Genomic DNA, 12223 nt, shown 5'->3' on the forward strand with positions numbered 1-12223 from the left:
CAAAAACCTTTCACATTTCAATCTTACGCCGGACCGCCGCCACCAGGTGGTCAACCGACCAACTATACGGAGAAGTGAATCATACACCATACTTAAAAAAAATACTGTGCAAAATTAAATCGAAAAGTCAATGAGAATCAATATCAAACCCATAATCATGAAGAACTTTACTGAGTTGTATTCATTTATTTATTTTTTAAATAATAGAATGGCAGAGACCATCCCAAAAAGCTTCCCCAGGCTGCTTGCGTATCCTGAAGCGGGGTCGTTGGCAGGTCGAGGACAGATGCCACAGCGGCTCGCGATAACAAGTTAAGGAACGGACTGCGGCTGGTTATTACTGCCTGCTAAACACGTTAGTCAGTAGTCACAGCCTCCATGGCGGCGAATGAGCAACACTTCTTACAAGCATCGTCCTTGCGAAGGGATTACGAGGAGTAATTAACAGAGGGAAAACCGGAGAAGCCAACGTAATGTCATCGTTAAAGACGGGAATTAAAAGTGCTTGGGTGACTGAGTACACTTCACAGAGGTCTCGCTGGAACCACGTCAACGCGGCGCGTATCCAAAGTTGATCAGCAAAATAGCTGGCAATTTAATAAGAAAATTAGTACAAAATAATGTTTCACACGCAACGAAACAGGAAATGTTAGTGTCTCGTACGTCATAGGTGTCAATATTTTTGAGTGGTGAGACCTGACTTGCACAGCTGCTTCATTATCCAGAGCAGTCCATGTGGATTTCGACCAAAGAATAAAAGTTATTTCATCCCACCAAACTGTCCAATAATAGCATTTTTCATGTTTGCGCACTTGCTGACCTGGTCCACTATGGCAGAAGTCTGTAGGGAGCTGCAGTTGGTGCTGGTGGGTCATGACGGGGATGGACGAGATGCCTGTTGGGAGGCCCTTGATATTGGGCGGCGGTCCCGACGAGGATGTGAGCGCCGGAGATGAAAGCAGGCTGCTCTACACGCAACATACCAGTGGTGCAGTCAACAACAATGGGGAGAAACACAAACGATTTCATTCAAAGATGAACAAATGTCTCACCGCATCAACAGCTCTACACTAAAGTGCAATTACTAGCTGATGCTTTTATGTTTTCCTTATTTTCAGCCCCATCCGACAAACAAAATACAGTTTCAGTTGTTCCCAAACCTGGAACTCAATTTACCATTCTAACAATTATTCCAATTTTAAATTATATAAATGCCATTAATCCATTCAGCCCCTCAAAACAGCTACATATAATTTATATACAAGTATTCCTTCATATATATATATATATATATATATATATATATACACACACACACGCGCGCGAAAGTAGGTTTAGAGTTATAAAAAATAAAACATACAACACTTAGTGTTTACTATACAAAAATATACATCCTTCAGATAATATGTCACCAATTTCACCTGTGAGATACTACCAAATACTAGAGGTTGACATTTTTCTCGGAAATCCCGCAGGTCACGGGAATCCCAGACTGTAATTTGCCCCACACTATCAGAATCCCGAGTACTGGCATCAACCACAGCCACCCTCCACTGAAAACGCCGTTTCATCTTTTAACCAGATTTTGAATAAATCTCGGTGCCTTCTTCATGAATCCTCAGAGTGATTGCGACATTTTTCTGTCCTCCAGTTGGTTCATCTAGGTTTATCCTCCTGACTGGTTGATCTTAAAATGCACAATTAAGACCGATTTTACGAGGCAGGACAATGTACGACATAATTACAAATTCTGGTGCACGTTTCATGAAAAAAAATTGATATGAGACTAGGTGAACCAACTCTGTTTCTGGCTGGCTTGTTTCAACCCAGAAATGGATTTTTGGGGGATGTTCAGAGCAGCATGTATGAGGGGAACATTAAGCTGATCGACAGACAGCAGCAAAGAAAGGAAAATTTGGTGGTTGATGTCGGAAGATTAAAGTAACCATTGTTTCTTGCTTTTGTAATAATGGCATTCATCCTCGAAAATGCCTCTCTCTCTTCTTTAATGCCATGCATGCTTATATCGTGGTTTTGTAACAATATTTTGCGACGTGATTCGGTCACTTAAACTCACCCCTGGCCACAGGTATCACCGTAGGCTATTTTTCAAGTACTTTGTAGCTTTAAACATACACTTTTCAAACACCCCGGTGTACTTTAGAAGCATAAGGTAAAGTCTGGCTCATTGAGGCAAAATAAATTTAGCGCCTTATCAGAACCAAATGCCTTTTTTTTTTTCAACAAAGATGTGTTTTCCTGCTACTGATGAACTCATGCAGCGTTAGTACCTGCATGTTGTCAGGAGGCAGCGGGTGATCAGTCGGTCGGCGGGTGCGCTGGTGCTCGGGGCCCAGGTGTTTGTGGCTGGGTTGCTTCTCTTGGCAGGCGGAGGACGCCGGGGGCTGCTGGCAGGGGGGAGCTGCCATTTGCAGCATCACCATAGCGCTGCCGCGGGCCGGGGGCAACAGCCCTGCACACGATTAAAAGGAAACAGGAAAAAAACAGGCAGTCGGTAGAAATTTGCGTTTGGAAAAAATGCAAATCGGGACAAGCAGTCATGATAAGATCTAACTAATTCTGTGTGGCTGGTAAGCAGATTTTAAGCATAATGTTTACTGTTTTTTTTTTTAAACGAACACAGCCCATCACACAACCTCATTAATGCATTTGGATTGGAGTGTATTTGTTTGTGCAAATGTGTGTTTGCTCAAAAGCGCTTTTCCACAGCAGTTTGATTCACCTACACACCCCACCCATGAAAACAGCACTATTAGCTGCTCGGCAATTAGATTTTAAGTGCCTCGATTATAAAGGCACGTCCATAGGGGCTATAATTGAGTTGTTCTCTTCCTGCTAAATCTTCTGTGATGATCCGGAAGATCCAATTACCTAATTAGTTTGTGCTGCGTGAATGTGACTGATGGGACTGGAGGGGGTGGGGGTTGGGGGCAATTAAAAAAATAAGAGGAGCCTCCTTCTGCTGCTCCCACATCAAAAGCGCTACACAATTCCATTCAATACTTTGAAAATTCTGTTTACACACGGTTAACAACAGGTGAAAAATCCCATTTCAAATGCCAATGTTGATTTAATTATTAAAAAAAATAAATTAATCAACTAATAATAGAAGGCACGGCAGAGCTTACAGACTTAATATCTAGATTACTTCCATCCCTGAATGAGCCAATTAAAAGTGTTTACCGGAGATGCTTGAGGTAAGGCTGTCATGTGACCTTCAACTGACCTCATTACTGATGGATTGAAATGATGGCTCCCACCATTGCGCCCCTCAACATTCACACATGAATAATAAAGGGCATTTGAGAAGAGACCTACGCACTTGAGCCTCTGTAGGGTACATGCAAACAGCTTTATATCAAGCCTCCTTGTCTGACCAACAGTATGGACATTTAAAACGAACACATTAAATGGGTGTTCTTGCTGGTGAAGTCGTATTTTATTACCAACAAAATACACAGTGTGTGAGAAACACATAAATTAGCTGTTGAATTTATGGAGGTGCTATGAAAGTAACAGAGTTAGATTTACTGGAGGCTTCTTTCGTTGTTCCTACAGCATCATTATTAACAACAGCTCAAACAACAGCGCTTCTTCATTTTTTGCATACAATATGTGGAGTGTCATTAAAAGTGCCAAGATCAGTGGTTCTCAAACGGGGTACGCTTACGCCTGGGGGTAAGTGGAAGCACATTTGGGGGGGTGTGAGATTCTAAAATATATTCAAAAAGTAGCATCAGTTAAAAAAAAAAAAAAAAGAGCTTGATCACAGCAGCCGCCTCCCTGCCACCAAGAATGACAAGTACCTCAGTCAAGCACAAGTCCCAGTGTCTCACGAAACCCAAAAACATTCAGTTCAGTGCAACAATGCAATCATCGCTGCTGAGAGTTCAGTAATGTAGTTTGTCTTCTTTTGAATTATTAGATACTTTATGATTTTTAAAACCTTTTTTAAGCAGTTTGTTTTTATTTAGTCACTGGTGTAGTGCAGTGCTTCTCAATTATTTTCTGTCATGCTCCCCCCTTAAGAAAACATCTCGCGCCGCCCCCCAACCCCCTGCGCGACTATAAATAGTATCATTTGTCTATAAAATTGTTTTAAGTACACCTCTGCATAACGATATATCTTTGTTTATAAAGGTTTTCTTATCTTAACGTATAAGAGAATAAAAAAGAACAAAATATGGACCAATTTATAACAAAGAATAGCTGTATTAACTGGAACAGAAAATATTTAAAGTGCATCTGAAATTCAAAAATAAAATTAAATCCTTAAACTGTAAATATTTTTTGACTGACCATGTTATAGGTAGAAACGTATGGCAAACATAAAATGACATGAACTCAATAAGTAATAATGCATTCAAACTGATCACCAACATTAACTCAGGAGCACAATATTTAAGAAACTTTAACCTGACACCGGTCTTCCCTCGTCTCCCACCCTAGTCACAGTGAAGCCAAGCGCTACATATGCTTCGTCATATTTCCTCCCTTTGAACGCTCCCTGCGCACACTATGCCAATGAGAGCGCCACTGCCCCCTAACGTAGTGGAGGTGCAACTGCACTTTATTCTCGGACAGTTTAAAAAGAAAAATCACAATAAAAAAAATAAAAAAGCATGTTCCCCGAGGTCAAATGCGCCCCTCTTGACAGAGCCTCAGTGACAGTGTGGATGTGGGTGTGAGTCGTTATTGGTCTCTGTATGTGCGCTGCGAATGGCGGACAACCAGTTCAGGGTATAGTCCACCTTCCGCCCAAAGTCAGCTGGGATAGGCTCCAGAATGCCAGCGACCCTCGTGACAATAACCGTCCATCCATCCATTTTCCGAACCGCTTGATCCTCACTAAGGTCGCGGGGGGTGCTGGAGCCTATCCCAGCCGTCTTTGGGCAGTAGGCGGGGGACACCCTGAATCAGTTGCCAGCCAATCGCAGGGCACACAGAGACGAACAACCATCCACGCCCACACTCACACCTAGGGACAATTTAGAGCGTCCAATCAACCTGCCATGCATGTTTTTGGAATGTGGGAGGAAACCGGAGCACCCGGAGAAAACCCACGCAGGCCCGGGGAGAACATGCAAACTCCACACAGGGAGGCCGGAGCTGGAATCGAACCCGGTACCTCTGCACTGTGAAGCCGACGTGCTAACCACTGGACTACCGGGCCGCCTGACAATAACCAGTTTGGATGATTTCAGTTAATGGTTTAATGACAGAAAAAATATATATATTTCACAAGGTGTACATCATTGAAAAAAGGTTGAGAAGCAGTGGTCTAGATTATGGCTATGAAGAAAAACATTGAGTGTTTATTTACACATCAGAGAAAAGTGATTACCGTATTTTCCGCACTAAAAGGCGCACTGGATTATGAGGTGCGCCTTCAATGAATGGGCCAAATTTTTATATTTTTTTCATATATTGGATGCACTGGATTATAAAACACAATCTACAATGCATCCACTAGATGTCGCTACGCTCCTTCCGTTCGACTCGAGGCGTTCATGACCGCCTCCGAAAAACGTAAATTAACATTACTTCGATGAAACTACGAAAATTGACAATAATGCATTAAATCAAAAAATCAAGCGAGGACATCACAAAATAAATTCTATAGCCCCCCTTGGCATTTCCTTAAGCGTACCAACAGTAAACGTCCAACAGAACGATCAGATGTCAGTAACATGTAGGAGACTGGACTGTCTCAGAAGTGTTTGTTTTTCGGAGGCGGTCATGAACGCCTCTCGAGTCGAACGGAAGAAGAGAAGGCATGGAGACGGACAAAAACGTACCTGTATTTGTTGAGACTGTGAACACCATTAATAAAGTGTGCGTTTTACAAAAACAACACCACAGCTCTCCTTTTTTTCGGAGCTGCAACAAAAACGTATTTAATAAAGCAGCGACACAGTTCACTGAACCAACAGCAAGTTATAACATTGTAAGCATGTCTCCAGCAAGGAGCCATTTTAGGGTCGATGTATTACCGTAATGACCATACACAAGTCGCATCGGATTTTAAGGCGCGTTGTGAACTTTTAAGAAAATAGAAGACTTTTCTGTGCACCTTATAGTGCGGAAAATACGGTACTGTGAAGGGGCTCTCCATAGAGGCGGATATAAAAAAAAAGATACACAACTTTTCTTCCTTCAAGTTACATCAGTGCCAGTCAAATTAATTTGTAATAATCACACCTCAAATGTGCCGCTGAGATCAAAACAGACACTCCATCAGCTCATATTCAGAAGTGACTTTAATGGCATTTGGCGTGATGTCACTTACGAATTTTAGTTGAAAATTGTACCTTTGCTCTGTACTACTAACCTGTGTTTTGCTGGGCAACACAGGAGGATGAGTTCTGAGGGAAATTGAGCTGCTCCATCATTGGGGAGGGCAGGAAACTCACAGTGGAACTGTGTAGGAAGATGTTCACAGTAAACATCGCATCGTCATCATCATCATCATCATCATCATCATTTAAACTGAACTGAAATCGACCGTATGTTGAGGACATGTTGGATATGTGATGAAGGGTGATGTATTTCCTTAAAATATGCCTCCATCAATTCTAAAATGTCGAACACCCATAGTTGATCTCGTCACGGCAAGACCGTTCAGAGGAAAAAGTAGTATATGTGTTGAAGCAACCTGGCACCCAGAAGGAGTTGTGCAAGCTCAACATTACAGCTGGTGTATTAAATTTGAAAGTGAACGTAAATCTCTGTGCAAAGCAGGCGCTCGGCTCTGTAAGCAGCCTGCCTGTGGGGACTGGTGTACAGCTGGCGAAACCCAGACTGCAGGTGGACAGGCGGCCCTTATGGGCGAAGCCGCGCAGTGGTTAAGGTGCTGTTGCATAAATCATTTTAGCACAGACTGTCCTGCTAAAAACTCCCTAATTTCACACCTGAAACAATGACAATGTGACCTATCCAAGATTTCGCCTGGCTGTCTTTCGGTTTTGCCACAGATACTACCGGCACGTGTAATGGTCCCAGAGGTGTTACAATCGCTAATTTCCAGAATGATTGGATCCGTGGAGCCAGAAACTAATTACGTGGTTTGCTTTCTGTGAACTACTTCTATCAATTTGCTATAACGAGAGCCTGGCATGCCACACGACTCCATGAGTACGAAACCAAGGAGAAAAATGGCCAAAAAGCAATTGGTAGCTGTCTCTCAGTTGACAATCATCAGTTTCACAAGACGTGGCACACTAAGTATTTGGGTAATGCTATCTTGAAGAGTATGTGCTTAACGGATTCACTTATTAGGCATGCTGCGTCTACAAATATGAATGCCCTTTCAGAGTGAGGGGCAGTGTTAGCTACAAATATATATATTTTTGACAGCAGGGAAAAAATAAATTAAAAAAATAAATCGCTGCTTGTTTTGATATACTGAACATAAACCAAAGCACACAATTTTAGCAGGATGATTTTGCCGATCGAAAAGCTGTAGCAGCATTACATTAACAACTTGTGTGTGTGTGTATATATATATATATATATATATATATATATACACACACACACACTGTATATATACACACACAGTATATATAACACAAACACACACACACACGGTTAGAGATACTTGTCTTGTCTTTTGGATGAAATTGTAGGACGAGCCTAAAATGTATTGAAACCTTTCCTGGTGACCTTAATGTGACACATGTCCAACTGTTAAATGTTTCTGTACTTTCCACACAAGTTGCTGTTCTCTAACAGGTGCTCAATGGCAAACTTCACAACAGGCGTTTGATCCTTGAATTGACCAATAAATGTCCTGGTTCAATTAGAGCTGCTGTTTATAGTTGTCGTCCTCATGATGTTCACGTCTTGACAGCATGAGACCAAGACGACATCTAACAATGGACAGTTCCTTGCCATTGTGATGCTTCAAACAGGACGTTATCAGATGGAAGTGGCCACTGAGCTTAGCGTGTCACAGGGTGACATCAGGTTGCAACAGAGATACAGAGAGACTGGAAGAGTCACAGAAAGATGAAGAGGTGGGCGTCCTTTGGCCACATCCTATGCTGATGACCGCTACATTGTGAACAATGCCCTGAGAAACAGGACGATGAATGCCACTCAACTCCAGGCATGTTTAAGGGAAGTGAGAGGCACGCCAGGGTCACAACAGACCATTCAAAACCATTTACAGTACATCAGCGTGGTCTGCGTGCTAGACGACCTGCAAGGGTACCTGGCCATCCCACCGGGCACAGGAGTTGCTGTTCTCTGATCAAAGTCGATTCACATTGAGCAGAAATGATGGCTGCCAACAATGTTGGAGATGTCAAGGAGAGCGCTACGCATCAGCCACTGTTGTCACCAGACGAGCTTTTGGTGGTGGCGGTTTGGCGGTGTTACAGTGTGGGCAGGTGCGTCCAGTCGGTACAGATCTGCCCTACACTTCGTGACAAGCCCATATTACCTGAATAGTATTATTTGTCGAGTGATTGTACCCTTACATGAACAACAGGGCCTAACTTCATCTTCATGGACAACAATGCTCCAGCTCATCGAAGTCACATCATCAGGGAACGGCTGTTGGACACTGGTGTACCTCAAATGGAATGGCCTGCACTTTCTCCAGACCTAAATCCTATTGAAAACCTGTGGGATCTGCTGATTCGCCCTGTCGAGGCTCGAAACTCTGCAACCCCGAACCTCAATGACCTGGGAGATGCCCCTCAAAAAGAGTGCCATGCCTCAGCAGACAATAAGTCGACTTTTGAACAACATGAGGCTTTGTTGTCAAGCTGTAACTGATACTCAAGGGCACAAGACGAGTTATAGAGTCGTTGAAATTTTTTGTCGCGGTGTACCCACCATTGTTGTTAACTTCTGTTTCAATTTACTGTTTGAGATGAGGAAATCATGAGCGCATCCTCCTTTTACTTTCATGATCTTTCATGATATCACTGTAGTGTGAACTTTTTACATTGACCATAAATTTCACCCAAAAGCCAAATACCCCTAACTTTATGTGAGTACTGTATATATGAGACACATTCTTTAAAATCAAATGGTAACTGATTTAAACTAAAAGGTAATTTTTGTCTCCTCTTGACAAGCCACATCCTCATTTTCTTCGGCCCAGAATTTACATCCTGTACATTAGGGCAATTGCCAAGACAAGAATGTCCGCAAGTGCTTGCGCATTAATATCAGGTTTAAGGCTCTACCTCATGGTGTGCTGGTTTGGAGCAGGGAGAAGGCTGTAGTAAGGCTGGACGCCAGAGACTGCCACTGCACCATGTCCTGGTTGGCACTGTTCTGGCAAGGAAACCTGCGATGGACCAATGAAATACGTTAATAGAGCAACAAAGACTCGCTCTCATTGCTCTTTGTAAAGTCAGTCTCTCTTCAATTGTATCTCATTGTGTAAGAGGTCACATAACGTTGTGGCAGACCGGTGTATATGCATACCTGGTAAGACTGCATTGGGGAGTACTGGACCATCATGCCTTGCATCTGGCTGCTTATATTGCTTTGTTGGACACCGGTGAGAGCAAAGTTGAGTGTTGGCTGCATGCCCACTATAGTCTGGTAGGATGCTGGGCTTGATATCACAGGCTGGTGCACTGACAAACAACAAAAGGCAAAGCACTCAGGCCACACTCCAAGAAGTGGCGAGGACGGAGCAGTGGAGTCAAATTGGGGATTCGAATGCTTGGCCACAGAGACTGGGCTCTGGTTAATAGGGTCTTTTCAGGATAAACAATCATCAACAAGAATCATGCAGTGCATCAGTTGGGGGAAAAACAGACTGAGACTTCAGCTGTGCAGCGAGTTGAGCTGTTACAGCAAAGCAAGGTGGAGGCACTTGGGGTAAATGAGAAAGTCAATATATCGGAGTTAGCCTGCAGCGGCCTGAAACGGCAACATGAGTGACCAAATTAAGGTTGAGAGGAGAAAAAAAATAAACATCAATTTCTTAGTAGTGCCCAAACCACCCAGGCAATCAGACTAGCAGGCCATATTCCCAAATGGCATGAAATGGTGGCGCTGGCTCCTGGCCAGAGGGGGACAATGTCAAGGTGACAAGGCAAGACATTTGGAAATGCAGTCCCCAGTGACACACGTGAGGTGCTGCGAGCGACAAAAGAGAGGACATCCTTTTGTGAAGGTGTCAGCAGTACGACTCCTGGGAGAAAAGTACAATGAAACAATGAAAGCACTGAGGAGCAAGGAGATGGTTATTTTTATCCACCCGCCTCCCACTTTCCCATACAAACCGAGCATGAAATGACCGCAATTTTAAATGCACCAGATTTATTCCATTTCAGCAGGCAGTGGATGATTGTGTTTCCTCAGACGCAGATAATGGCTGACTATCGCCTCGCTGTTTTTGAGGGATGCCAGTTTGCGGTGGAGGGATTGACTGCTTCCACTAATCTGAGTTTAAGACTGATTTCACATTCCCGTTGTCGATTTATACCGTACCATCAGCGGCATGGCCTGCAGGTGAGGACTGAGGGGCTGAAAAAGAGACCGGTTCACTGTGAGATTCATAGAGGCCTCTCAGACAGCGTCCCGGCCCCGCATCCCGCCTCTCATCAGTTTTCCTCTTAGATCTAATAACGAGGCTGAGAGAGGGTGTAAAAATTTGATTTTCAACATATGCTAAGATATTCAAGGGGATTCTTTTCTACCCTATATGCAAGTAAAGGTTCTGTGCCTGCACTATTTAGGCTTTAGCACATACATCTTGCAGTGGCTGCTTTTCCTTGCAGTAATTATAAAGACATCAGGGACACAAGTTATTTTTCACTTAGAAATAATTTATTTCATTTGCTGTTGTATGGCATCCGAGCTTGTCCAATTAATGAACCCGAGTAGGGAAACGCTGCTGTAGTCACATATAGAACATGTGTGCACATTTGTATATGTGTGTGTGCACGCGCGAATATGAGCTGGCAGCAGCAAGGAGGTGACAGAACAGACGCTCCTACAGAAGGGCACAGAAGCAAAAAGTAAGAGTGTTCGAGCAATCCTGCAGAGGAATCTGGATTCAAAAACACGTAAAGGACAGGAAGAGAATGCAATTATGTGCCCTATTGCAAAATGATACTTGAGTGTGAGAATTGCTACCTTGCTGCTGGGACAGGGTTTGGCTGTGAAGGCCGTTATGCGGCAAATGGTTTACAGGCGGGCGGTAGTGCTGCTGCTGCTGCTGCTGGCTGGAGCAGGTAGGATGGTGGATTGATGAACAATAGCAAGCAGATACCTGTGAGAAGCATAAAAGACCAAATCGAACATCAAAGAAAAAGACGAGTGGAATCCCATTTGACTGAGTAACGTTCACTGCTGAGCTACCTGCTGGACCGGCTGATGAATGTAGCTGTGTTGCTGGTTCAGAGTGGACCCAGGAAAAGCCGCATGACCAGTCATGCCGCTGGGGTAGGTTTGGTGAGGTCCTGGAGTTGGAAGCGGTACAGGCTGGCCTTGGAGCATCCCTGGGTGTCCCGCAACCACGTAATTAGAAACTTGCTGGGGTGCTCCATGCAACACTACCGGAGCGGAATGGTGGTGGTACAATGCTGCATAATGGTGGCCATCTGCAGCCGGCGCTCCATTGTTGGACTGCTGCGTCAATGTCATGTGACTGAATTGGGTGTTGAGATTTTCAGGCTGGAAAAGAGATTTAAAATCAATTGATGTGTACATCCGCAGTAATAATCCCGTGTTGGTACTGAGAAGAGGTCATTAAATGCAGCATTAACACCATCCCGAGGTTGATTATTGGGGAGAACTATTTTTTTATTATTCATATGGATGAATACGGCTTTACCAATTAAGACTATCTACAAGCCAAGTGCTAAATCAAGAAGGGTAAAACTAATTTTAGATACTGAGTTTAAATATAACCCCGTCTGCAGAGACAAGAGGAGCCAAAAGTGAATTTTACCTATCCATACCAATATCCCATTACACCTAAAGTCTACTCTGACATGTTGTAAAAGTCATGTTTTTAGTCATGTATTATTTAGCACTAACATCTGGCGATGAATTAAATATTAATGCAGCTTTCGACAATCATAATTAGTTGCAAAAACCACAAGATAAACTAAAACCAGGTCAGAAATGAGGCTATCGGCTCTTTCCGGATTTTACTTTCCAATACGTTAGTTTCCAACAATGTTCAAGGTGACTGACTAAAACAGCAAAGAAAATCGAAAAATAA

At 43.3% G+C, this 12223-nt stretch overlaps 1 protein-coding gene across 16 annotated transcripts in view; it reads right to left on the reverse strand.

Moving 5' to 3' along the window:
• Positions 1-12223, reverse strand: part of LOC147211328 (R3H domain-containing protein 1-like) — a 48281-nt gene that overhangs the window by 2759 nt on the left and 33299 nt on the right. For 14 of the 16 annotated variants that reach the window (XM_086125913.1, XM_086125940.1, XM_086125923.1 and 11 more), the window contains 7 exons: positions 11356-11670; positions 11131-11266; positions 9466-9620; positions 9222-9325; positions 6353-6441; positions 2292-2473; positions 821-968 (listed from right to left, as the gene is read on the reverse strand). In XM_086125913.1, coding sequence (XP_085982039.1) covers positions 821-968; positions 2292-2473; positions 6353-6441; positions 9222-9325; positions 9466-9620; positions 11131-11266; positions 11356-11670 — 1129 coding nt within the window. The remainder of the gene's footprint in view (positions 1-820; positions 969-2291; positions 2474-6352; positions 6442-9221; positions 9326-9465; positions 9621-11130; positions 11267-11355; positions 11671-12223) is intronic. The other 2 variants (XR_015102513.1, XR_015102514.1) reach the window with 1 other exon arrangement.

This window comes from Hippocampus guttulatus, chromosome 1 (assembly GCF_054856545.1).
Source record: "Hippocampus guttulatus isolate MCC_2025c chromosome 1, RoL_Hgut_1.0, whole genome shotgun sequence".
NCBI classification, from domain to species: Eukaryota; Metazoa; Chordata; class Actinopteri; order Syngnathiformes; family Syngnathidae; genus Hippocampus; species Hippocampus guttulatus.